This window comes from Ochlerotatus camptorhynchus, unplaced genomic scaffold (genome assembly GCF_037179485.1).
Source record: "Ochlerotatus camptorhynchus isolate MF236.1 unplaced genomic scaffold, CSIRO-AGI_Acam_v1.1 ptg000033l, whole genome shotgun sequence".
NCBI lineage: Eukaryota > Metazoa > Arthropoda > Insecta > Diptera > Culicidae > Ochlerotatus > Ochlerotatus camptorhynchus.
The window spans coordinates 4,207,382-4,234,425 of NW_027040524.1; the positions used below are offsets into that span (position 1 = coordinate 4,207,382).

A 27,044-nucleotide genomic window follows, 5' to 3' on the forward strand; every position below is an offset into this window, starting at 1 on the left:
ACTCGTCCATTACCGCTTGAAAACCGAAGATGCGTTTCTTAATGCCATTGGTAATGTCCATATACTTTCTCCGGGGATAGTTAACATTCTGGAATTTTTTTGTCGATATTGGCGATACGTTGATACCAGCTATGCCCTTGTTGAATAGCTCAATATTATGCGTCCTGGAAAATTGTTGCTCTCCACTATCCTGAGATGATGCTGTTGTTATTGACGTAGTTGATGGTATTTCTTCGAGGCCATGTCGAGATGTAGATGGCTGCGGCTCCGCGATGTCCATGACTGACCATGAGTGTCCATGCACTTCTAGTTCCAGATTTTCAGCACATGGTTCGATTCTATTTAAATTCAAGCGACACGTATCACAGATTGATAGAGATGTATCCAAATTAAATTTCCACTCTAGGAACTTATGTTTTTCAATCAAATTTTCGGATATTTTACGAAGCTTTGATGAACACCGTTTATTAGGAAACGGCTTGCAACACTCGACCTTCTTGAATTTCATATTCAAATTATACTTGTTCACTCAAAAAGATTTTTTTAGTGATGTCTGTTTTCAAAAGGATGATCATGCTTATATACAAACGTAGGTACCATTTAGATATACAGGTATAAATATTGTTTTGGTATTGAAGCTACTCTAACAGAGAAGCTCTTTTGGAATGCCATGGAAGACATTATAATGTACCTAAAATAATAAGATGGATAGGTACATCAATATTACCAACTTAAATAGGATGAAACTACGCTTGATAATGAAAATAAGTGCAACTTAACTTGTGTTGGTTTATATATTTAAAATAATAGTGTTTTCATTTCCCCTGTAAATTCTAAACGGGTTGTCTGATCGTTCAATCGTCAAAAGACAAATTGAAGGTAAATATATGTGTATCTTGCTAAACTTATCAATGCTGATGGAGAATCACGATTAACTTATGGAAATGGCTTATTTTCTACAAAAAAAAAAATGATTTCGATGAAAGTAAATTTGAAATATCTCGAAAACGGTTATATTTAGGAAGTTTATCGATATGAACACTATCTTTTGAAATGATTTTTATAATCATATACTAACATCAAACTGAACATTTTGCCGTAAATAATGAAATTTTCAAAAATGCCTCAAAAGTTGCTCTTAGAAAAACTTTTTTATTAAAAGTTTGTCGATCCTAGAGTTGTTTTCAAAACTTCGGCTTTCTATTCAAATTTTTATATAAAAAATATAAAAAAAATCAAAAATATGTTTTTTTTTGTTATTTGAATTTTGAGGTTTATTTTTGATATTTTATGTAAAAAAATGAAAAAAAAAATCCGCGTATATTTTTTTTTTATAAAGCCTTATTAGTTTCCTACAATTCCTTCTTAGTAATTTTTTTCTGCAACCAACTGTATTCGACCTACATTTTTTTTAAAAGTATGTGTGCAAAAATACATAGGCCCTTTTCAAAAATTATCCTTGAGTCAAAAGGGTCTCCTCTCCTGCGGAAAATACTTGGTCTATCATACTGAAAATATGGGCAAAGTATCATCCAAATCAAAGATGGTCGAGCACGATTTCAGGTTTTTTCAGCTCATTCTGGATGGAATCCCTCTTTTGTTTTCCCAGATTGATAGATTTCCTTTCTTCTAGTGACATGACCGTGTTAAACGAGCTTAAGGGCTTAAACTATTTTGTTTGTATTACTTCTGCGTGAAGTTAACGATTTACATAGTTGAAGATGATAATTTCAAATAACAGACTAAAGTGGTCATTTTTATGCGATAGAGGAGGGGATAGAAGTATAGAGTTGATAGTTCCGTTAGAGTATGGCAGTTTAAAAATTTTATATATAGAGTAGAAAGCGAGCAAGGACAACATCCTTCCTCAAAGTTGTCCTTGCTCGCTTTCTCCTCTCCATATACAATTTTCACACTGTCGTACTCTAACGGAACTATCAACTCTATACTTTCATCTCCTCATCTATCGTATAAAAATGACCACTTAAATCTGGCCAGTAAAGAAGCCGAGAAAAGGGTCAATTTCGCGATTTTTTTGGCGAACAGAAACACTTTAAAAGAATGTGGTTTTCAGCATTTTTTTGAAAATATTTTAAATATCATTTTCCCAAATTTTGGGTTTTTGAAATGTGCAGCGATGTGGCGCTGCACACATCTAAGTGATGGCATCCTCGGTGTGAAACGGTTTGCGGGCGGAAACGATTTGCAGCCGGAGGTAGTCCTAGAACAAAATCGATAAAAGTTTCATAAACTAGAATGTTTACACTAGTGAAGTACTTGGCGATTGTAAAAATATTGATTTTTGACAAAATGGCGCACGTTTGAAGAAAGTGGTCTGATTTTCAGGCAAAAATATCAAATATAATGCCCTTCATTTTATACTGCTCGAATAATGTGATCCATCAAAACTAAAAAAAAAAACATGAATTTTTAGTATGATACACAGAAAAAAAAATGAATTTTAGCCATCGCGTAAAATCTCCCTTCGTTTAATTTTTAGCTATACTAGGCATAACCAGCGAAATCGTTTACAAACTTGCATACAATATTGCTAATTTATGCGATATTGCGCTTAAATTTACACGAAATATCGCGTAAATTTATGCCAAATCTAGCGTTAATTCTATGTGCGCTATATCTCGCAGAAATTTACATGGAGATACATCACTTTCCTTTGCCTGACCATTTTTTAAACAGTTTTTTTTTATTAAAGGAATAATACTTTCTATACCCTAAATGGGCTTTGTAAGTCACGTTCGGCACGTTGCTCCTGTCAAATGCAATATTTTTCGCAATTAACTATTGCGTGATTCTATAGAATTGGCTTATTGTATTTTTTGTAATAAACTTTGCTTTTGCATGTATGGATTCCGGCATTGTGTTCGATTAGTGATCGGTTCCGCCAGTACACAGTGGTTTATAAGCCTTAAAAGTGGCATACATTGTTTGTGCTTAAACCATAAGTTTTAGGTAAATATAGCGCAAGGGTAAATAACTAATGTTGAATCTATCTATTGCCACTTTATGTAACGATATTTGAAGGCAAGAACATGTGTTTGGGTGGCGAGTTTTTTTTCATTTATTTCAACCAACCAATTAATCTTGATGATGATTAAGACATTGGTTGTCCTTACCGTTATTTGAAACATCTCTGCTGAAGCAATACAAAAAAAAGTATCTTAGGGTGGTCCCTAGAACATTTGTTTTTCAATAGTTATTTCTTATACATTGATTTCTCGTGTTCTAGACACTTTTTGAACTATGGCGAACTTCCCAAGGGAGAAGTCGGTATTTCCCCTATACCTGCGTTTTAAATAGTCCAACAACTTCAAGATTCCGAACTTAAACATTTTGGAAATTTCGTACTTACGTGCCAATTATTTGAAAACCTTAAAATTTAGGCTCGATAGTAGCAAAAGGTGGTAAGTAGTAAGGCACATGTCATGAAAAGAATACAAGGTATGTACTATTAACTCTTTTTTGAAATTCTATCAAAGATGAAATGTGACTCCACAGCTCAATTGATATGATCAGATTTGAAGTCGTATTTTATTACCTATCATATGTCACCCAAATGGGTTGACCGGATTAATCAAACGCTTCTCCGCTCAAATAAATCAATACTTATTTTTGATGAATTTGCCGTTGATCTCTAATGATACAGCTATATGAACACTAACGGAAGCAGAATGCATACCATATTCATTTAACAATTGGCAACATTTATTGAGTTCAGTGTATATCCATCGAATAATTGTCGTTAACATTTATTTAACTTTTAACTTAAAATTAATATTGTTGGTTTTCTTTCACCCATATAGAGAGTACCCGTGTGACCACTACACATCCGTTATCAACGTCACGCTACTGATGACCGGATGTCCGCGTGTGGAAGTCCATTCGACCGCACTCCAGCTGTTGCAGATATTGGATAAGCGATTCTTTGGCAACGTTGGTCCGCTCCAGTCCGAGAACGATAGAGGTAAGTGTTTCGAACGAGGGGGGGGGGGGCGACCCTCTGTTTACCACATAAATGTATTGTGGGTGTTGAAAAAGGTTATGAATAGATTTCACAATATGCGAGTGATCGAAAATATCATCGTTCGGCGGTGATTAATGGGAGATGGTTATTAAGCTGATTTATGGAGGCAAACACATGGTCGGTGGATGATTTGTACATTTAAAAAATCATTTCAATTTGTTAGCACACTATCAATCACAGTTTTGCTGTTATTGTTCTACTTTACCCTTTTTATTCTAGAAACATGGCCGAGGGGTTTTAGGGCATTGCCATATGGCATTTTGGTTTATGTTCTAGGAGGGCTTTTTATAATGGAATGGGGTTATTGTGCCAATAGTATAACATACATTTTGGCATGTATTGAGCAGCAATACTATGACAAACGAGCTAATGACCCAATTTGACCGTTTCCGGAATGATGATGGAACTGTAGATTATGTATTTGTCATACACTCAGATAAATCTACACGTTTGATTAAAGTGTTTAAACACTTGATTTTTCAAATGCACATTCACATTTCAAGGATATATGTTATTTAATGGTAATGCACATAAGTTGGAAGTGTTATACTGCCGCTTTTCGCAAAACAGTCCCATGTGAATAGGAAATCCATAGGACATTGGACTCCTATGCAAATAGCGGTAGTATGCACCTTAATAAAATGTTTTATACTGTGAAATATTAAAAATGTCACAACATCACTTCAGGTCTATTGCGCATTGAATCTATTTGAATGTATTATGAAATCGCACTACTGTTCTAAACAAATGAATATGAAAAAAATAATTTACAACACGAGTTAAAATGCTTATTATACATCAAAACAATAATGCATCACGTATCGAGTCGAGAAAGATGTGACTTCATCCTTATTAGCTGAGTACAAAGGGGAAAATAGTGAAAAACGCGTCAGCGGGATGATGTATTTGGTGGGGTGGAGCAATATCAATATTTTTGGGTTAATTTTAATGAAATTTTGGGTGAGATGGCCTCAGCGTGTATTGTTTACACTGCGTGAGTTTTATTGAAGTTTTGAAAATGTAGTCGAAGGAACAGCGCGTACGCGAAAAAATTATGCACTCTCACTTCAACAACCCACATCTTTTGGAAAGATGTTGGGAATCCAACAATCTACTGTTTCTCGTGTCATAAAACGTTTCGGAAAACGTTTAACTGTCGATCGGAAACAAGAGAGTGCAAGAAAAGTGTTCCGTACTGCGTTGAACATCACAAGCGAATGGTTGCTGCCTTCAAACGCAAACCTAACTATTCCGTTCGAGATGTTGCGAAAAAACTGCACCTGACAAAAAAAAATGGAAATGTTACTGCGAAAGATAAGTTCGATGTTTCAGAGTCCCTCAGGAAACAGCAAGTGTCGAAGTTCCCCCAGAAATTCTTGATTTTGCGGCGATTTGTTCGTACGGAAAACGGATAAAACCTTTCGTAATAACTACAACCGTAAATGACCAAGTATGAATGGGTGCCTGAAGAAATTATTGCTTCCGTTTCTCAAATCAAACATCGTTACCACAATGTTTTGGCTGGATCCAGCCTCTTGTCACTACTCCAAGGACGTTCTTGAGTGGTACAAGACGAATGGGGTCAATTTCGTGCCGAAGGATCTCAATCCCCCAAACACACCGGAATTGCGGCCGATCGAAAGATACTGGGCTATAAGTTGTAACTACGGAGTCACTAAAATTGTCACTACGGAGCAGGAAATATTGAAGTCATGGTTGATTATGGATATATTAATGATTCTATAATCTAGACATCAATTATTGTTTTATATAAAGCACAAAATTGCAATTGAACGTTTGATAATAAAAAAAAAGTTATATTCTCAGTAAAATTCAGTTCTGCTTTCTAAGCTAGCTATATTGGGATCAATCCTAGGCTTCTATAGAAGACTGAAAGTCGTAGCATTGATGTATTGTAAAACATCGCTAATGATTAAAAATCGGCACTTTGGGTAAAATATTACTTTTGCTCGATCCAGTTTCAAAAACATATTGAATGCTTACGGCGACGTCATTTCATATGAAGTGCTTATTTTTTTCGGGATCGGCTCATGATGTAACAGGCTCGGTAGCCTTAGAGTGACCGTTTCTGCTTACTGAGAAGGCCCGTTTACATTACTCAGTTGATAGGGTCGTATCATTTGTTCACCATGCTTTAAAAGACCGTCTCATTTTCCAAAGTGAATCTGTATTTGATGCAGAGGTGTATTCAGAGTCTAGTAACAACGAATGTAGAACATTTCTTTACTTCCCCAATGACCTTAAAGACGTGGCCGATGCCGTTATTGACCATACAAAATAATGAAGAAGAAGCTGGACGAAATATCAAGAAGACGTCGGAAGACTTTTGCAGAATAAGTCACAACTTCTGGGTAAAATTGAATGTATTTTCCATGAGAAGTTAGAAGAATCTTCCGGAGTAAGTAGAGAGAACCATCTGGTGAAAGATACAACAAACTACCGAGGGATGCTTCCGGAGGAATCTGATAGTTGGAACATTTTCGGCCACCGGAGCATCATTCGACATAACGACCAGGATAACATTAACAGCAATAACAAAAACACTTCCACCTGATCGAGAGCTTCTTTCAGCAGCAAAAAATGTCTTCAACAAACCACCGGTTAATTATCAACCTACGATGTAGCTCTTTTTTTTCTTTACAGTCTATTGCCAAAATTTTAACCGTATGCGTAGTGCGTATAAAATAAATGAAATTCAAAATAAAATAAGCGGATGCACATATCATATAATAATTGGAACAGAAACTAGTTGGTCTGATTGTATCAATAGCGAAGAGGTCTTTGGTAAAAAATTATGTGTTTTTCGATGTGACCGCGATTTATCATTAACAGGTAAAAATCAGGTGGTGGTGTACTTATTGCTGTGAATGCTACACCGACATTAAGGACATTAACCCTGCATAATTATATTCAAAAATCTTCAAAATAAAAAAAAAATCTTTTCTTGCACTTGTACCACGATAGCTTAAAGAGTAATTCTTAGAATTTCTTGCGGTGTCATTGGGTTTGAAATATTTTGCAACAGTTTTTCGAGTTTAGTAGTTATAGTATAAAGCCTGAGCGAGATATATCCTGTTGCGAAGCTAATTGCAGATAGAGAAGCAGATTCAAGCTAATGTCCGATCGAAAACTTCTTGCATGCCCGGCAATCAACGATCTAAAAAAATCATGAGATGATTGGTCCAGCGATAAATTAAAAATTAATTTCTGCATTTTGTGCTAATCAGGCACAAAGAATAGTCAGGAGTCAAGACATCGTAGACATAAAGATTTGAATCCATACCTCTCACACCAAAGTCATGAGTTCAAATCTCACCCGTATATGTCACGAATGATCCAAGAGTGTTAAAGTGACTATAACAATAAAAAATTAAGATCTGAACTCCAGGCATTTTGGAAAGCGTAATAAACAAAACAAATTCTATTATGGGGCTTCACGAAGGTTTACCCAATCTATCATTAAATCGAATCATCGTATATCTTGTGCTGTAAAAATATATGATTACCTATAAACAGTTATTTTAACGTCTTTTCTGTTTAAGGCAGGGGCGATGTTTGAGTTTTTTTTTAAATAACAGGGAAAAAAACCGGGAATTGAAAAATTGGTTTTGAATGGACGATTATGGGTAGATGATAAACACACTTCGACTTATGAATTGAAGATTAAATGGAGCATCGATTAAAATCTCATAGTCCTTCCCCAAGTAGTTCAAATCGTGGTCTACAGAACCTTCATAAAACCCAAATTGTTACTTGGGTCATCAATAATGCGGCCGTGTCTCGGACGCAACCCCTCGCTTTTTAATCACGTTTTGCTATTACTATTTTTGTGTAAATTTCTTTTTTTTATGTCTACTGGTGGATAGAATGATGGTTTGATGAAGCAGAATTTTCAATCCGTTACCGTTATACACCGTTTTCATTAAATTAAATACGAGCAATCAAAGTCAAGACAAAGTCCTAATATACAAGCGGCGCCGGTGGTGTAGTGGTAAGTGTGACTACCTCTCACCTCAGCAGGCCTGAGTTCAATCCCAGTCGGCGCCGCTGAGATGTTCTGAGGCATAACATCTCTGATCACGCCTTTCTTCGTAAGGGAAGTAAAGCCGTTGGTCCCCGGTTCATGAGTTGATGGGTCGATAGGTAGGGTCCAGATGTGGGTGCTGCCTCCCTGGCGTCGGTAGCATTGGTGCTCAGCACGGAAAACAAGATCGACGGAATACAAATCAAGGATAAAAAAGTCCTAATGTACTATCGATTGAATCATACAATTTATTGACTTGATTTAGCTTTGATTACTTTCAAATTGATTTGGTTCACCGATCGATAGACAAGCTATTTGCTTTTAAAGGGTGATACGGTCAAAATTTGGTCAATATCAACTTGACGTATTTCTTTCAATTTTGCATTTAAAAAACCTGAACACCCCTCATTTTGAAGGTGTGTGTGTGTGTAGAATGTTGCTCCTATTTTGATTTTGGAATTCACTCTTCAGTTGTCAAAATGCCGTCCAAGCAAGAAGAGCAGCGTATCAAAATTTTGCTCGCGCATCGCGAAAATCCGAGCTACTCGCACGCAAAGTTGGCAAAATCGCTAAAGATGCCAAATCAACCGTTACAAATGTAATTAAAGTGTTTGGGGAACGTTTGTCGACAGCCAGGAAGTCTGGATCGGGGGGAAATCGAAAAGCGGAAGCCGCTGAGACGACAAAGAGAGTTGCCGGTAGTTTCAAGCGAAACCCTAACCTCTCTCTCCGAGATGCCGCAAATAAGCTGGGTGTATCGTCGACAACCGTGCATCGAGCCAAAAAACGAGCCGGACTATCGACTTACAAGAAGGTAGTGACTCCAAATCGCGATGATAAACAAAATACGAGGGCCAAAGCGCGATCCCGGAGGCTGTACACGACGATGCTGACGAAGTTTGACTGCGTGGTAATGGACGACGAAACCTACGTCAAAGCCGACTACAAGCAGCTTCCGGGACAGGAGTTTTATACGGCAAAAGGAAGGGGAAAGGTAGCAGATGTTTTCAAGCACATGAAACTGTCAAAGTTCGCAAAGAAATATCTGGTTTGGCAAGCCATCTGACCTGTGGCTTGAAAAGCAGCATTTTCATAGCTTCCGGGACTGTCAACCAAGAAATTTACGTGAAAGAGTGTTTGAATAAACGTCTGCTGCCTTTCCTGAAGAAACACGGTTGTTCCGTACTGTTTTGGCCGGATTTGGCATCTTGCCATTACGGTAAAAAGGCTATGGAGTGGTACGCCGCCAACAACGTGCAGGTGGTTCCCAAGGACAAGAACCCTCCCAACACGCCAGAGCTCCGCCCAATTGAGAAATACTGGGCTATTGTCAAGCGGAACCTAAAGAAGACCAAAAAAACTGCTAAGGGCGAGCAGCAGTTCAAGGCAAACTGGCTTTCTGCGGCGAAGAAGGTGGACAAGGTGGCTGTACAAAATCTGATGGCAGGGGTCAAGCGTAAGGCCCGGCAATTCGGATTTGGAAAAGCGGAAGCCTAACTGAATATTTTTCCTGAATTTTATACTAATTGAACTTGAAAAAGAAATTTAATTTGATTTTTTAAATAAACGATTTCACCGATTTACACGCGTTTTCCCTTGACCAAATTTTGACCGTATCACCCTTTATATCCACTTTCCTCCGGATATCAACAGCATCTGCTATTGTTGTTGCTCGTTGATTCTATTGATCCTAGCAGTGTCGTCAATTCGTGGGTGCCTACAAATAATAGAATTGTGCTGAGCTCTCCATGGGTTGATACTTTATCCTTCTTTACCAAAGCAATTTTATTGCTCAGTATGGCGAACGCTTCGATGTCAATAGAAGGGTATTCTAGCGAAAATTAAATTCCAGCCGGTTATTCCATTCCATTTAAAGACGGTTAAACGACGGTACTGTGGCTGTTGGCCATTGTTGAAACTTTGATAGCATTCTTTACTTTACGGTTAAAATAAATAGATTTTTTAATTCTCGATACTTGGTATTTCCACACCGGTTTCATTAGAATGGCTTCACTGCTCTTTGTGTTAATGGGACAGGCGTTAGGTTCTATGCCTCTCACGCTGAAGGTCATGAAATTAATTCTCATCACCGGCCAAGTCACACTTAACCTTCAATATGTTGAAGTTATTTTAGGGTCCTCTGATAGCCTAATAAGTTACCAAGCTGAAGGCTGTGCGTTCAATTCCCGGTCCGATCTAGAAAAAAAAAATCGGATTGTAAATTTCCTCGGCTTCTCTGTGCATAGAAAATCATGATGCTTTCCACACGATATACAAATTCATGCATTGATTGGGATAAAAGCTGTCAATTAACCGTTTCGTATCTTATAACTGTATTTCTACGATTAGATATTTATTATATAAAAGCACTTTCCGATTATCGGGACTTTCCGGTAAGAGAAACGCTAGTTGGAGACAAGTAACCTTCCATAAAATAGCTACAAACAACCCTAGCTCGTCTTAAGGAAGCAACGAAAGCATAATTCATATTTTAGCAGTAGGTTATTTGGTTTTTCTGTTCAGTACACAATGTGCATTGTTCTAGGTTGGTTTCCGTTTGAATGAAACATAATTCTTTTCACTTCCCCACAGTGTGCTTTATTTCCATTTTGATATTTTTAACGATTAACGTGGTGATAGCCATTTATCGTCATCGCCGTTATCGAAAGGGTTGTTTGATAAGCCTGATCTAAATTTATTCGGGGTTGGAGGGTTGGTTGCTGCCGCATAAACACGAGTACTGATCGGAACGAAAAAAGCACTCCTTGGCCGGTTCCTGGGTTTTGGTGTAGGTTTTTTCTCCCACGAAATTACTGTAGGAGTAATTACATACCAAATAGTACTTATGACAATTTTGGTTCTTACGTTTCCCTTGTTCCTCGTACACGATGAAACTGCATCCGATGCGCCGGACGATGTCATTAACCATTACCGTAAAATGGCCAATAGGACCCCTGAGAATTATAGGAATTTGGGATTATTGATGAGGATTATTAATTAATGAGAACATGCGAAGCATACACACTTAATTCAGGTCACAGAAGTCGGTAGAGATTTACCGGGTTTTTGAACAGCAGTACAAGTCGGTAAAATTTTTAAATGATCGTTGCACGTGGGAAATCAAATTTATTTTATATAAACAAATAGGGTAAACTGAACAGTCTGAAGTTCAGAATAAATTAGCTAATTATTGGATTGTTCACTGATTTTTAAACTTTTACCGAACAGTTCTGTGGTTCAAAATTTACCTAACGGCAGAGGCCTGGAATAGTGTGTACCGTGCCCCGCTGAATAATTCACATTTTATTTAATTTTCTAAATGTATCGAAAAATTATATCGACAATCTTAAAAATCATTTTTTTCTCAGATTCAACATGATTTACTAATTTCTCAAAGAATGTTCTCGTACTTCAACCAATTGAACGGAACGTTGACAGTTTTCTAAATAATAGTTCAGTAGTTAAACTAGTAGTTCAGGGTAAAAAACCTTCAGCCATTCCATAACAAAACGATATAGTGGTTCTCAGAATTTCGTAAAAATTGGTAGTTTTGTGTTTTTTTTTTCTATTTTGTCAATAGGGTGACAATTTTCATGTTAGAGTGGTCCAATAAATTTCAATATAGGGGAAATGCAGGTAATGTCGCCCTAAGTGTCCCTAATTTGGGCCCATACATACATTCAGTAATCGACTAAATTTTCAATAGCAACCAAAAATATCCATTAGTAACGTCCCAATAACGCGTTCATCTAGATAAAATTGATAAATAGCAGATTTTTAGCTATGGGCCCAATCTTAGATCCATAGGCCAACATTAGAGACATTTCCCCTAATATTCAAAGAATTATTCAATATTTATATTTTTTTTATAAAAAGCTCATGAAATATTTAAACTTTTGAATTATTGAAAACCATGGAATCTTGCAATTTGACAAATATCGTATAACATCAACTTTTCATCAAACGTGTTTGTATGATTCCTTATGTTTTTTTTTACACATGAAACAACATTTGAAACATTTCAAATCGTTTTCTGTGCAAAAATTACACATAGCGTATTTTCAAAAATTTGACCATAAGTTGTTGTTCTTCGATTTATCTCAATTGTCAAGTATATCCGGAGTCTAGTATCCGGATAGACTCCGAACAGTTTATGTTTAGATTAGGGATGTTTGATATCAAATATGTACCCATCAATATGGGTACTTGTGGCATCTGGATGACGTCTAGAGGCCGGAAATTGATATCCGACGTTATTTTTAAATCCAAGATGGTAGCTTCCGATTTAAGAAAAAACGGAAAATACTGTCAAATACCCATCAATAGGGTATTTTTGCAGGGTGTCCATCCAACCGGGCGAACCGGGAAATCCGGGAATTCGGATTTGCCGGGAAAATGCGGGAAAACCCAATCGCACCGGGAAAGATAATGTATACTCATCCTAAGTAACTATTTTGGTTTTATCATATACTTGTAGGCCATCATTTGGTCTTCGAGAATCATTTAAACCCTTATAAAACTTGCAATTTTACATGGAATCAATATTTTTTTTTAAATATGTATAATTATATTCATTTGTTTACACTTCTGTTTACAATTTTCATATTATGCTTTAACTGTGGTAAAGTATCAAAATTCCTCAAAATTACAAAACAAATCTATTCTTTTCTTTCGTTTGTTGGAGCATGTGGAGCTACCAAGATAGCTTACAGAGTATTTTTTTAGAATTCCTTTTGGTTTTCATTTGATGAACATTTTTTGAATTATTTTGCTACAATTTTCCGAGTAAAGTAGTGTTAATATAAAGCCTAACACGAAGCTACTTGAAGATAGAGAAGCAAATTCATGCCAATTAAAAAATGTCCGATCTGAAACTCCTTGTATACCCTCATGCTTGGCCTGCAAATGTTCGACACCGTACACAATCAACGATCTTAAAAAAAATCATGAGATGATTGGTCCAGGGATAAATTAAAAATAATTTCTGCATTTTGTGCTAATCATAATCACACAAGATTAGTCAGGATATCGTAGAATACCTTGATTATTATGTATAGTATAATACATAATAATATAATATATAATAATATAACGTATAATAATATAATATATAATAATATAATATATATAAAAATATAATATATAAAAATATAATACACTGAAGTCTTTTTTTACACGGTTTTCCACGATTTACACGGTACGTTTTTAACGATTTCTCGACAACGATACAACCTATCGACTTGATTCCAATCACGTTATCCGTTTCAAGCTATTTGTAATCGAATGGCATACTTAAAAAAAAAAATCACAGTTTTTGGTGTAAATACAGAAATTTTTAAAATATGTCTATATGGACCATATCATGCTTTAATTACAAATGGCATCAAAATCCGATTTTTTAAAAACTTTTAAGCATGCGAAAAATCAAAATCTCGTTCGTTTTTTTTTTACACGGTTTTTTTTACACGGACCGTATCCCCCGTGTAAAAAAAGACCTGAGTGTATATATAAAAATATAATACATAATAATATAATATATAATAATATAATAGGGGAAATGACGGCTTCGGCATGACAGACTATTTTCGGCAACACAAATTGAAACACTATTTTCACTGGATTTTCTTACGAAAACACTTCGCTGAATGCATGCAAACGATTATTTATGCTTTCAGCTTCAATTTGACTATATTTTTACCACTGAGAAAAAGCAATCTAGCAAGGTTTTCTTGAAATGCAACACACGCACTACAAATTGTAGCTGATTTCGAGTTGCCGATAATAGAACAGCAGATTTACATGCAGTTCAAATGGAACGGTTGCCGAAGAAAAACTGGTTGCCGACAATACTCGCTCTCACTAGAGAAGATTGGAGCTTTGTAAAAGCGTTTCAAAACAGTTTTTGACAATTCTTTCGACTGAAATTGTTAGAGCAGTTGGCAGCAAAAGATTGTAAACAAACCAATACTGCATATGTGTGCGTTCCTTAGAGAAAAAGGCTATAGAAAGAAGGTCGCTGCTTAGGTTGCCGAGAATACGTAAATTCCCCTATATAATAATATAATATATAAATTAATAAAAAAGAATAAAGAACTTCAGGAATTTTGGAAAACCTAATATTTCAAACCACACACACACTTAATTCAGATCACCGAAGTCGGTAGGAATTTACCGGGTTTTTGAACAGCAGAACAACTCGGTAAAATTCAAATGACCGTTACACGTGGGATATCAAGAAAATTTATAAATTTTATTTTTCATCAATAAATGGGGTAAACTGAACAACTTCTGTACAAGTTCAGGATAATTTTTTTAATAATTGGATTTTTCACTGATTTTTAAACTTTTACCGAACAGTTCTGTAGTTCAAAATTTACCGAACGACGGAGGCCTGGATTAGTGTGCATGCAACATTTTCGATTTCAATGTGGTCTTTTAATTCATTTCTAAACCTATAAGGCCTCTTCAAAAACATGATAAAACCAAAATTGTTACTTGGGAAATTATATTATGGGGCTTCCCGAAGGTTTACCCATTCTATCATTAAGTCGAATCATCGTATTGATAAGCTCAAATTATATTTCGAACGGAGATTCAAAATGCTCAAAAGTGGAAATCGAACAAGATATGTATTAACCTGTAAAATATCTCCAATACATTTTAAATATTTTGGTAACACATCTTTGTATATCACAAATTTTTTTTAGGCATATAGATCATTTGAGAATTATGCGAATTCATGCTTCCATGAGCTTTTGGAGATCTAGATCAACAACATATTAATGGAACATACCGAGTTCTTAAGGTGATACGATTCAGCGTCCACAAATCATAGACACTTTCACTGCCACTTCTAGTTTTCTAGGGAGTTAATCTCGGGCAGTATCGCGATTTGTGTCTCCCGCTTTTCATTAGTCAGCCAAAGATCCCTTCAGATCGATCGTGTTTGTCATAGTGGTCTTTGGTTTTTTGTTCATCATTCCGTAAAAATAAATCTGGGACTTTGAACAGTTATCTGAAGTCTATGACTTGGAAAATTGGTAACTACACTATTATTATTATTATTTAACTTTATTAATGAGGCTTTCAGCCTTGGGCTGGTTCGCCTCCAAAACCGGAGGGTAACTACACTACACACACAATGCTGATTTCTGTTTGTCAAACTTTGTAAACATATCAAACAGAAATTAATAAATAGTGTATTACTGAATTATTAGTGGGGATGGGTGGCATTCACTAGCCCGAGAATACCCTCCAGATGCTAGCCTCTTCACCAACCATACATCAGTACACACTTATCCAGTCAGTAATTTTTACTGAGTTTTTGAATTGCGAAACTCTTCGGTAAAATTTGAAAAATCTGTGAAAAATTTAAAGTTGAGAAAATGTGTTACGATAATTTACAGACTTACTTCTGTTAACCCCGTGTAATGATGACAAATAAAATTTCGATTTTATCCAATCTTTACGAATAACAGTCATTTGAATTTTAACCGAGTTTTTAAGTAATCCAAAAATCCAGTAAAAAAATACTGACTCCTGTAAAAAAATCTAAGTGTGTATACAGAAGCAAAGGAGCTGCACACTCCTCCATCGAAACAGCACCGCAGCTGAGATGCGAGTGCTATGAAATAAAAGGGACATCGACTTATTACCACTACCCAGTGATGCCACATTTTGTCGAAGTTCAATCTGTATTTTCATCGCAAAAAATCTTTTTAATCTGTATCTGGCTGACAAAAATCTGTATAGTTTCTATATTATGGTCTCAATGCGAATTTACGTAAATCTCCATTGAGCAAACTCATAGTTCAGAAGGAGTTTGTTCAATGTTTAGAATCATGAAAAATTACTAAAGTTTGCTCTCTAAAGAATTTGTCTATTTTAAAAATCTTGAAATCCTACAATCTTGATTTTTGGTCTGTTTTGTATCTCTTCTACTGTCTAAAAATACAAAACATTAAGTACCAGTTGTAAGAGACAAATATTTTCCGACTGAAAATTTCCTTAATGAAGTAACTATCACAATTCCCTAGAATTTGATTTATTCTCGATAACTTTTTCAAAGGGACGTATCAGCTTTTGTAAACAATGCATTTGATCCCCGATTTGGCGTAACTGGTAGCTCGCACACGCTTACTAACACCACTAGCAGATAGGGGACTATTTTCTCTATCTGATGGTAGAGTTAGCATGCGTGGGTGAGCTACCAGTTACGCCAAATCGGGGATCAAATGCATTGTTTACAAAAGCTGATACGTCCCTTTGAAAAAGTTATCGAGATTTATGTCTCAGATTACGCAAACCTTTATCTGGACATTGGACATAACACAGAACTTTTACAGGACGTTTAGTCAAATTGCATGCAATATTCTTTATTTCTATAATTACGTTTTTAAATATAAAAATATCCAGTTGATTATTCGACTCACAAACTGTAATCAACCACTTTGAGGGTTTTCTAAAATGGCTTGTTTACCGAGTTGACAAGATATATTTAATTAACTTCGTATCTGAAGAGGGAATAGAAAGCGAAACTAATATTCCTTCCAACGAGAAATCAGAACATCTGAACATCAGAAGTCCATTCGAAAGATTCCAAGTCCATCTGAAGCTAAAACAATAATAATTTACTTAGTGAAAAATACGATTTGAGTTTGATGCTAAGATTGAATTCAAGCTGCTCAAACGGAAGAAACGATTATTTATCGGAATTAATAAATATAAAAAATAATGCAAAATTCATTCCCTTTATTTGAAAAAATCTGAAAAATCTGTATATTTTTCAAAAATCTGTAATCTGTATATACAGATATCTGTATCAAAATATTGAAAAAAATCTGCATGATTACAGATAAATCTGTATATGTGGCGTCACTGCCACTACCTACTTCTCTCCCTTCCGCTCTCAGAATTCGCCAATTCGGTATCTCTCGTTGTCTGTTCTGCTGAGACTGAGCAATATTCTATACCGCGAAACATCTCCGTAGTTATGTTTTCTCTCGGCGCATGAGATGTGCGGTAATCGAAAGTTAAGAATGTATCTCAACATTTACAATAACATTCTATCAAATTTTCATGTGCGTAGTCCACTGCAACAGCCGAACTTACGAACGAATAGGGTGACTATAGCGCATTTTAAGAAAACGTCAAAAGTTTTTATGGCTGTTTTAAATCAATAATTACGAAGAAACCATAAAGCCTACAAGGTTACTACTAAACGCACAAATCTAGGGAACTGCATGGAGAATGTTTTGTAGAACAACTAAATTAACAGTAATGAAAATTTTCAACTTAAAAACACTAAAATGTATGAAATTTCACCAATTTTTTTTTTGGTACTTTCAACATACTTTTCAATTTTAATGTATGATAATTAACTTCAATCGAGTTCTTTTCTAAAGAGCTTTGATAGGTAAGGCTTTAATCTTTCATTTGGTATGTTGAAATCAGAAAACCACATTAAGATTAAAAAAATATAGCTAACCAAAGTTGGCAATATAAAAAAAAAAACAAAAAATTGTTGAATATCTCACTTAGCAGTCATTTCCGACCCTATGTTTCATGGGGATTTTTTCATAACTTTAGGATACCCTGAAAATATGTAAAACCCGAAACCAAACACCCTGTATATAGTGGCCGGCGCCGCTGGTGTAGTGGTAAGCGTGACTGCTTTCTCACCCCAATGGGTCTGGGTTCAACCCCAGCCGAGGTCGGTGGGTTTTTTCTGTGGCATAAAAATCTCTGGTCACCTCTTCCTTCGGAAGGGAAGTAAAGCCGTTGGTCCCGGCCCATGTGTGTTGTGAATAGGTGCGATATCCTACGCAGGTGTGGAAGCTGCCTTCCTGCATATTCGATTGCCGTCAATGGATGGCATTCGATGTCCGTCGATGATTGGCACTAGATTGCGGAACAGAGACCGACGTTAAATAAAGGAGTGAGTAATAATTATAGTGCGACTTGTTTTTGGTCGCGATTTTCTACAGTATGCAAAAAAAGTTTATCCACCCCCCTACCAATTTACATTTTTTTTGTTTTTCTGGTGAAAATTAGTTTAATTTTATGAGTGTTCCTCCATGATTTATCAATTTATGTTTATTTATCAAATTGCCATTGAAAATACGGCGTTTATATCTTTTCTTGAGATTTCATGTGATAAATTATGAAAAATTGTAAAAAATTACGCAAAAAAAGTTTATTCACCCCCAAACGGATACTATGACTTAAGTGTGTTTTACAGAGTTTTAGTGTGTATTCTGCAACTTTATCGAATGTAAACATTGTGTCTATCTGTCATTTAGTGCTCATGAAGTTTTCGTGCTCAAAATATCAGTTTCGTATTCAAAATTGGAAGTTATTTGTTGCAAAATACCCAAAAAAGCACAAAATTCGATCAGTGTCCGAAATTTGATTTGAACATCACAAAACTGGCAAAAGCTACCGTGATATTGCCGATATTGTCCAGCTTCACAAATATACGGTCGCTAGGATTGTGCAGATGTACAAAAGGCGTGGTTCTATCTCACGAGCTAAGCGATCGGGGCGTCCTTCAAAGACAACTGACCGAATTGACAGAGCTATCGTGAAGAAGGCGGAGCTGGACCGGGGACTATCAGCTCCGAAAATTGCGAAACAGATTGAAAGCGAGTTTTCCATTCAACTGACATCACAATCCGTACGAAATCGTCTTCATAAGAAAAGTCTTAAGGGCAGAGTAGCTCTTAAGAAGCCATGGTTATCCGCAATATATATCAAAAAAAGATTGAATTGGGCCCAGGACCACATTTCATGGATCAAAATTTTATGGTATCTGATGGTATCAATGGTGACCCAAATAGCATTACGTTCGTCTCGTCTGACCAGATCACCTTATTCCAGTCATCACTGGTCCATGAAATGTGGTCCTGGGCCCACTTCAATCTTTTTTTAAATTTTGCCACAATCGATTAAGCGAGAAAATGCGAGCGTAAAATAATTAACGTTTTCATCACGAACATTAATTGGCATTAATGTGTGCTAATTGTGGGCTGATATTCTAGCACTATTCCCAAGTAGCATTTCTTGTTTTATTGCACTCTATTAGTGGTTATTGAGATCAATTTCATAAAACCGCCAATAAAATTAATAGCTCCAGCACAACCTTTTGATAACCGCTATAAGACCGTCATACAGCTTAGTGGACCACTCTTGATAAGGTTTATAAAGCATGTTTGAGAATCACAATAAAGCTGTCTTAAAACCTTTTGTCAGGAAGCCTCATACTCTACAAAAGGTTCTCATAGCCTCTATAAGAGTAATATTGTATCCAAGCAGTTTTATGACGCTTTGGTGAAAATCAGTTATAAAGCCAATTTAATTTGTATTGGCTTCAAAGCAACCGCCATAAATTAGCTTGTTGTTGTTCTGTTCTGCTGAAACCAAATGGAAATCTTTAGCGGTTAAAATAGGTTTGAGTGTTGGTGTCAAGATCACCATGCAATCAATTTTGTTTCATGGCGACATTAGTGAAAATCTTAAAGAAAATATATTACTTTTTAGAAGTTCCAAAACATATGCGCTTGAAATGTTATCGTGTATATTGAGATAATATGAGCGTTAAATAAATGCGCCTCCAAAATAATTCAAGTTAACAAAATAGATTGTTTCAGAAATTAAATGAATTTGATGGAATCACCTTAATTTTACAGAAAATAGATCTCAATACATAAATTCATACCAATGCACACTGGAAATCATTTCGGATCTCTTATTTAGCCATTATTTTATTGAAATTTCTTGGATTTTATTCCAAGGCTAATGGCATTTTCATAATGACAATATGGTGACAGAAGACAGCAGGCAAGAAAAACACCAAGCGCAATTTCTTAAAATGTCTAATGCTTACATTGCACACTGGGTCAGGAATGCAACCTAGCAGAGCAAAATTAATAACTCCGAAACGAAGCATTTCCGCGACTTGGTGTCTTCGGCAAAATTTCTCATCATAATAAGGACCATCTATTGACATAAACAAATAGTTCAAAACTCTTCCGCAAAGATGGTGTCACAATCTAACTTCTTTCTCTGACGTTTTGGAAACTTGATGTCTTGGGCAAAGTTGTTTATCTTGACAAAATGAACAGGTCTTTCAAAGACGTAAAATTTCCACAGTCTACTGGTTCCAAGTTATATGGAGTTAAAGATAAAAATCTTGAAAATATGGTTTTTTTCTGTTTCGGTTTTTTTGCTTACAGCTTTATAATGTTATATTTTTCTCTTATGAAAATACATTAAATAAATAGCTTTTGTGAAGAAACATACTGGATTAAGCTTCAAATTTCAAAGACATTGTTGAAAAAACGAGAAAAAAAAACACAATTTTGACATTTTCAGCAAAAAATAAGCAATACTCGATAAACAAAATATCAAAATTTGAGAGAGGCATATTTTGGTGTTTTGTAGATTTCTTCATTTTAGTGGAACATGTTTTTTTTTTCTATAACTTTTTTTAATGCATTGAATTTGTGTTTCGAAGACTTCACGACTTTGTCAAAGTTGGTTATCTTGATAAAATAAACAACTTTTCTTAATACGTTAAAACTTCACAGCCTACTGTTTTCGAGTTATGTGAAATAACAGAAAAAAAATTGCTTCGTTTCGGAGTTATTAATTTTGCTCCGCTAGGTTGCATTCTTGGCCCAGTGTGCATGGGATGAAAGCAGAACAGAAAAGGATAATGCATGATTTTATTACGAGAACTATTTTTTTTACAAGAGCAATTCAAGCTGAACTTTGCATTAGGTCCTAAGTAACATTGATCGATTCTCTTCGTCGACTTTCTCTTTCGTTAATAACTTATTCACAGAACCGTTTCTTGATGTGTTTGTCGTATTGGATGCTAGATAAAAGCTTCTTTTATCGATTTATGTGCTGAAAATACCTGGGAATGTCTTTACATGACCGTGGGGATGCAAAGAGAAAGTTGACGAAGCGAATATGTCAATATTACTTAGGACCTTATGCAATTTTCAGCTTGAATTAATTTTTTTATTTGAGGGCAAATGTATATTCCTATTCTACGGGTGCAACCGATGAATTTTAAAAACATTTAGAAAAGTTTTGAATGGTACATTAACCTTTATGAAAAGTTATGCGTGATTTCAACCTAGGACTGTCACCATTCCATGTATTTCGACCAAGATTCGACCGTGTCACCCCATGTATATGCGAGCGAGAACGGAAGAATCATGGAGATTGCTGACGTTTTTCTTACGCACACTACGTCGCGTATACGTATACACGAAATGTTTTCATGCTCATGCTAACAATTTTGTTGATTTTCTTTGCGCTCCGCTTGGAAGTACCGGAAAGTTTTTATTCTTTTCTATGTTGTAAAAATAAACCACCTATTTACATTTCTGACAAGTTGCAACTGAATGCTTATAATTGTTTTAAAATAACTGTTTCATGGCCAACTAGTTTTATTGCGCTTACTTATAAAGCAACGATAGGATTTATTTTTTGGTTTTATAAGGGCAATTTATATTACTTTTTTGTATACTTCAAAGCAATCATAAAACCTTTCATAAGTGAAAATAGCATAAGCATCAGTTGGTTTTTTAATTAGCTTTATAGGGGTTTTGTAGATAGCTATAAGAATGTTTCATGACTTGCATTGTATATGACCGTCATAAAGCTGTAGGTAATGGTTGCAGCTGCAATAAAACCTTTATAAATTTTGAATATAGCCAAGCAGCTCTAGATTTGTTACTTGGGTTATGGTCAACTATTTCGCCTTTTTAGCATATAATAAATCTATACTAGCATATCGAGCAATTCCACGCCAAATTACGAATAGGATAAACTCCTTCTCCTCCGATTTCCATGGAACTTTGCATAATTGTTTTTTGTTATGGGCAATGGTTCACATTTTTGGTAAAATTCGGCTTATTTGGAACTGGTAAAATTTTCAAAATAGGGTCTTTGAAATTAACAAAACATGTAACGCGGGAACAGCCTGAGATAAAGCTAAAAATATTGTTTTTTTTCTGGGGAAATATACACAGCAAAAAATTAATTTTGATATCACATCAAAGTAGATGCACTTCACTCGAGTCGAAAATATGGTCTAATATTACTTGCCAAAAAGGACAACATTAGCATTGATACAGTGCATGAACTGACATTACGTTGATTTTTCTGCATTTGTTCCTTTTTGAGGTCATAAAAATTACATGAGATTTTCGACATGATTGAAGTGCATTTTCTTGGATGTAATATTAAAATTTTTTTTTGGTGTGTACAAAACAATGTTTTTCGTAGTTAATTTTTTTTATCATTCTAAATATCTTAAAATGTTCTTGAAGATTTTTTATTTTTATAAAATAGAAAATAAAACTCATTAAAAATTCAAATCTATAATTCTTTTTTAAAATTATGGACGCTTTAAAATTGACAAAAATCGTAGAACAAGAACTTGGTAAAAATTTAGAACAATTTGTTAAATCGTTTTTTTTTATCATGTAATTTATACTCAAAAAACAATGTTTGAGACATTTCAAATTATTTTCTGTGAAACAATGCCCCAAAAAACGTACTAAACAAAAAGTTAAAAAAATTGACCAAAAGTTCTTGATCTACAATTTTTGTCATGTTTCAATATTCCAAAAGTTTGCGTATTTCAAAAGCTATTTTTAAATTGTTTGTTTGAAAAATCTGGCATGGACATTTTGAAATATTTGCCAAAACCATTTTTTTTTATTCTTACTTAAAATAAATAAATAAATGAAAACATGTTTGGTAAATTTTTTCCCTGAAGGACATTATTTTTCTTTGAAACTTTGTCTCAGACGTCATTTCTATCTGAAATGCCGTTGCCGAGCTACAATTTTTTGAAAAATCAAGGGCGTTATTTTGAAAATTTTACAATATCCAAAATAGCTAATGTCACACAATTACACAAAGTTCCATACAAATGGAGAAGGTCCATCCAAACATTTTTTTTTTCGCTATTTTGCCTACAACTGTTCCATAGTTCCTTAAACGTATTAAATTACTGTTTTATTTGATTTGGCAACTCAAGTGTTTTAGGAAAATTCTCTGCTCCGAAAAAATAATTACGTTTTGATTTTTCAAAAAGTATTGGAAAAAAATATCAAAAATCTAAAAAAAAAACACATTTTTTCTAATTTCCGAAAGTAAATTTACGTGCAAGAAATTCCTGTGGGTTCAATTTTTTTTTCATGGTGAGATAAAAAAAATATTCACATGTAATTTTTCTCTGGAATCTAAGAAAAAACTGATTTCCTTGGATTTTTGATAATTTTTCCTAATATTTTTAGAAAAATATAAATGTGCCGGAAAAAAATATTTTCGTTGCGGTAAACTTCCGCTTAAAGTGGCAATTCAGGAACCACTGCTCAATGCTGTGGGAACTTTAATCATTCCCATGAGGTGTGCTAGATAATTAGGGTTAAATACCCCATTTCCGGCCTATTAAGCATAACACGCACTTAGTCTTTCTTAATCTAGATCAGTTTAGCACCAAACGGAATGTTATTATTACTGATGGCTTTCAAATTTATTTGCCTTTCCGTAGGTACCGTATGATTTGATAAAGAGAAACCAATCGTTGAGATATTGTCAAAAGTCCAACACTGCTTCTTGACGCCAAACTCGGCCTACGGATTTTAAACTCGGCCTAACGCATTGAAACGCCGATGAATTCACTTCGGCCTATCGTATGAAGATAAAAATTGATTCGGTGGGAGCGCTTCTTTTGTTTTTGGTTGCAAACTTTCATACCACGCGTTCTCATTGACTACGTTCGGTAGTTTATTAACTAAAGTATCGTACCAAACGCATAATTGACTTGTTAACTCTGAAATCATGGATTTATTTGAAGTTTTCTGCTCGATAGGCCCAAAATGGGCGATTAGGCCGAAGTAGTGCTCTACCCTACCATCATTTATGTGCATGAATCAACTTACAAAACCTACCCTGGTAATTTTCCGGGATAACGGTCAGTCATACTCGGCGTGGTGTTCTTGTGTTCCTGAAACCATATATCCACGCTGAGAACAATCATCTCTTCTGGTTTCAATATTGTCCTTCCACAAAGCAACTTGGAAGCGATGTTTTGCCCGGCAAACGGAAATTCACTTGTGCTGCGACACTGATCATGGCCGTAGACGCATCTTTTTGTATTGCATTCGGCTAAGTACTCCAGTTCATCGTCCCACGTCTGTGATGCGTTGCGATGGCATTTATTTATAAATGACGATGAAATTGAAGAGTATAAAAATAACGAAGCCAGCATAATATTGATATCGATACATTAAAAAGCACTTTCTGGAAACGTATCTAGATAGATAAGTTGGTTGTTTTGATTTTCTCTTAGAGCGCAATGTTTTGTTAGACTATTTCCAATAAGAACTTCCTGCTTCTACCGAGAATCACTCATTGCATTGTGGTTCAAAACGGCAGTTTATCAAGTAAAATATTTACCTTTTTGGTAATTGGTGTCTTCCTAGAAGTTGTTTGAAATTAAATGGTCCTTATTTTTAGGAAAATGTATATTATGGAATTTTAAATTTAGAATCTATCTTTTTCAAGAGACGGTAATAATAAAGTTGAAATAGGTGGTTGAATTCTTGAGCAAAGTTGTAGCAAATGTTATTTTATGACACTATGCTGAAGGCACCATTTATATAGCACTTTATTTGACCATGCTTGAGTAATTTATCAGCTTTCAATTAGGGTGCTCCTAAAAAATCAGGTTTTTAGTCTTCTGAATATCGACCTCTCGAAAAAAAATAATATAGTTAGAATACAAAACTGATTTGTAGAGAAATTGCTCTAGCATAATCAAATATAGAGTTAGATATTGATGTCTTCAGCAAAGTTGTAGATAATTTAATTTTATGTAACTCAACCACATGTATTCTGTAATAAAAAGTAAGATTCCGGATTAGAATTCAATATGAACCGCTCTTATTCATTTTTTTTTTCATAAAAAAGAATCATTTAATTTCAAACAACACATCTAGGAAGACCACCAAAAACGAACATAAATGACGTAAATATTTTTTCTGCTAAATTGCCGTTCCGGACCACAGTGCATTGTTAGCCTTGCAATTCTATTCAACCGCACAAACATAAAAAAGACAATCTGTACACAAGTTACCACTTCAGTCATTCTGGCAGCGGGTGGATGTGGTTTCACCGAACCACAAGCTAACATGTCTCTCCACATATTGTGCTTCTCTATGACTAGCGCTTTCAGTTTGCCGTCGATTTTGATTTTACGGGCGTTTCTGCCAGCACATCGGACCCCATAGGATGAACTATCACAACCGCATCCAATGTTTCGTAGTCCCTCTGGGCAGACATCTTTCCCACAGTATTTGTCTCCATTACTAGCACCTCCTTTGTGCAGTGTCACGGCCAGTAAAGCAAAAATAATATACGTTTTGAAGACCATTGATGTCACGCTGATGTGATTGGTGCTGACTTTGTTTGTGTTAATCATTTTATGTTTAAAATAGCAGTTTTATTTTCTTTTTACTATGAAAGATTGCAAATTTGTCCACTGCTTAGAATCAATCTAGCAACAACACTAGAAGTACTTGCATACACACTGATAGTTTTTATAGATACTTGGAAGTTGCAAATTTCTGTTATTTGAAATGAAGTGAACGTTTTTATGGATTTGTCGTGAGACAATAAAATGCTAGCTAAACGTGAGGCACAAAAAAGCCACCTACACTTTTTAGGGCACCTGCGCTTAAGCCTTAAATCAGGTTCTATCCCAATAATGACAGTGTGATTTGATGAAGAGCCGAATGTCGGTAAAATTGCAAACATTTTGTGAAAGGAATTTGTTTTACATCTTTAAATATCACTAAATTAATTTTTAATTTTGTTCCATTTAAAGTACCGTAAAACGGGGTATCTTTGATAATGCGAGTAACTTTGGTAAGAGAATGCAATGATTAAATTTACTCTCTGCGCTTTTTACGAATTCGAAACATTGGTACCACATTGTACCTTAGGGTGTTTACATTGATATTGTATATAGTTTTTAAAGAGTATGTGTAACATATTGTTCAAAAATATATAAAAAAACAATTTTCTTGTTTTTTGCCTGTTTGAAAAAGCACTCAAACCATCATTTATGAAATGTATCTCCGATATAGCCATCACACATTCAGTATTGTATCCTTATTCCTTATGATGTTTTCTGATTATATACTCATTCAAAGTTTCATATTTCAAGAACTAAATTGTTTGAGTTTCTCGCATTATTTTCTACATTCATCAAGCGTTATCAAAGTAACCCCAATTCAAAATACTGACGTTCGGTCATAAAACTAAAAAAATAGTACAAATGCAATAATTTCCGTTAAACATATTACTATAGAATTGACTCTAGAATCCTCAGTACTTGTTTTAAAATAATAAAATTTGAGAAAAATTCATCGCTTTAAACAATATAAAAAAATACTATCAATGTTACCCCGTTTTACGGTAATTATTTGTATTGTTTCATCACAACATATGCGCTTGAAAAGGTTCATCCATACATGCTACATAAGTGATATCGATGTTCGAACCCCGTCTTCCCTTATTATATTCAAAATAAAGCCGCTTCCATTCGAGCTCCCAGGACTTTCCCAAATAACGATAGACATAATGGTGGGTCAACTTAACAACTCCTTGCTCCCCACTGCTCTTTCGATCTGTATTGAGATCCCCAACATCCCAAGCAACACGGCTTGTCATAAAGAAGTTGAAAATACTTTTTAATGACTTACGTAAAGAATCAATAATACTTTAATATACGTCATTTAATACATCTATGTAACCTAAAAAGCACAAGACGCGGAGCTTATACAACTAAATACATGTTTTGGAAACATCATAAATAAAAGCGGCAAAAAAAAATTACAAAAAAAATATCTGGGCATGGGATTCAAT

General features: G+C 35.0%; 2 protein-coding genes across 5 annotated transcripts in view; one reads left to right on the forward strand and one right to left on the reverse strand.

Annotated features, from left to right (window-relative positions):
* Window positions 1–27,044, forward strand: part of fry (Protein furry) — a 227,533-nt gene that overhangs the window by 102,840 nt on the left and 97,649 nt on the right. For all 4 annotated transcript variants that reach the window (XM_065231242.1, XM_065231265.1, XM_065231249.1 and 1 more), the window contains one exon: window positions 3,822–3,982. In XM_065231242.1, coding sequence (XP_065087314.1) covers window positions 3,822–3,982 — 161 coding nt within the window. The remainder of the gene's footprint in view (window positions 1–3,821; window positions 3,983–27,044) is intronic.
* On the reverse strand, window positions 10,613–25,617 carry LOC135709324 (antigen 5 like allergen Cul n 1-like). Its single transcript, XM_065231638.1, has 3 exons — window positions 25,252–25,617; window positions 24,065–24,309; window positions 10,613–11,041 (listed from the first exon to the last, which is right to left on the reverse strand). Exons 1-3 carry the CDS (start codon window positions 25,594–25,596, stop codon window positions 10,783–10,785), a joined length of 849 nt encoding a protein of 282 aa, XP_065087710.1. The 5' UTR covers window positions 25,597–25,617; the 3' UTR covers window positions 10,613–10,782.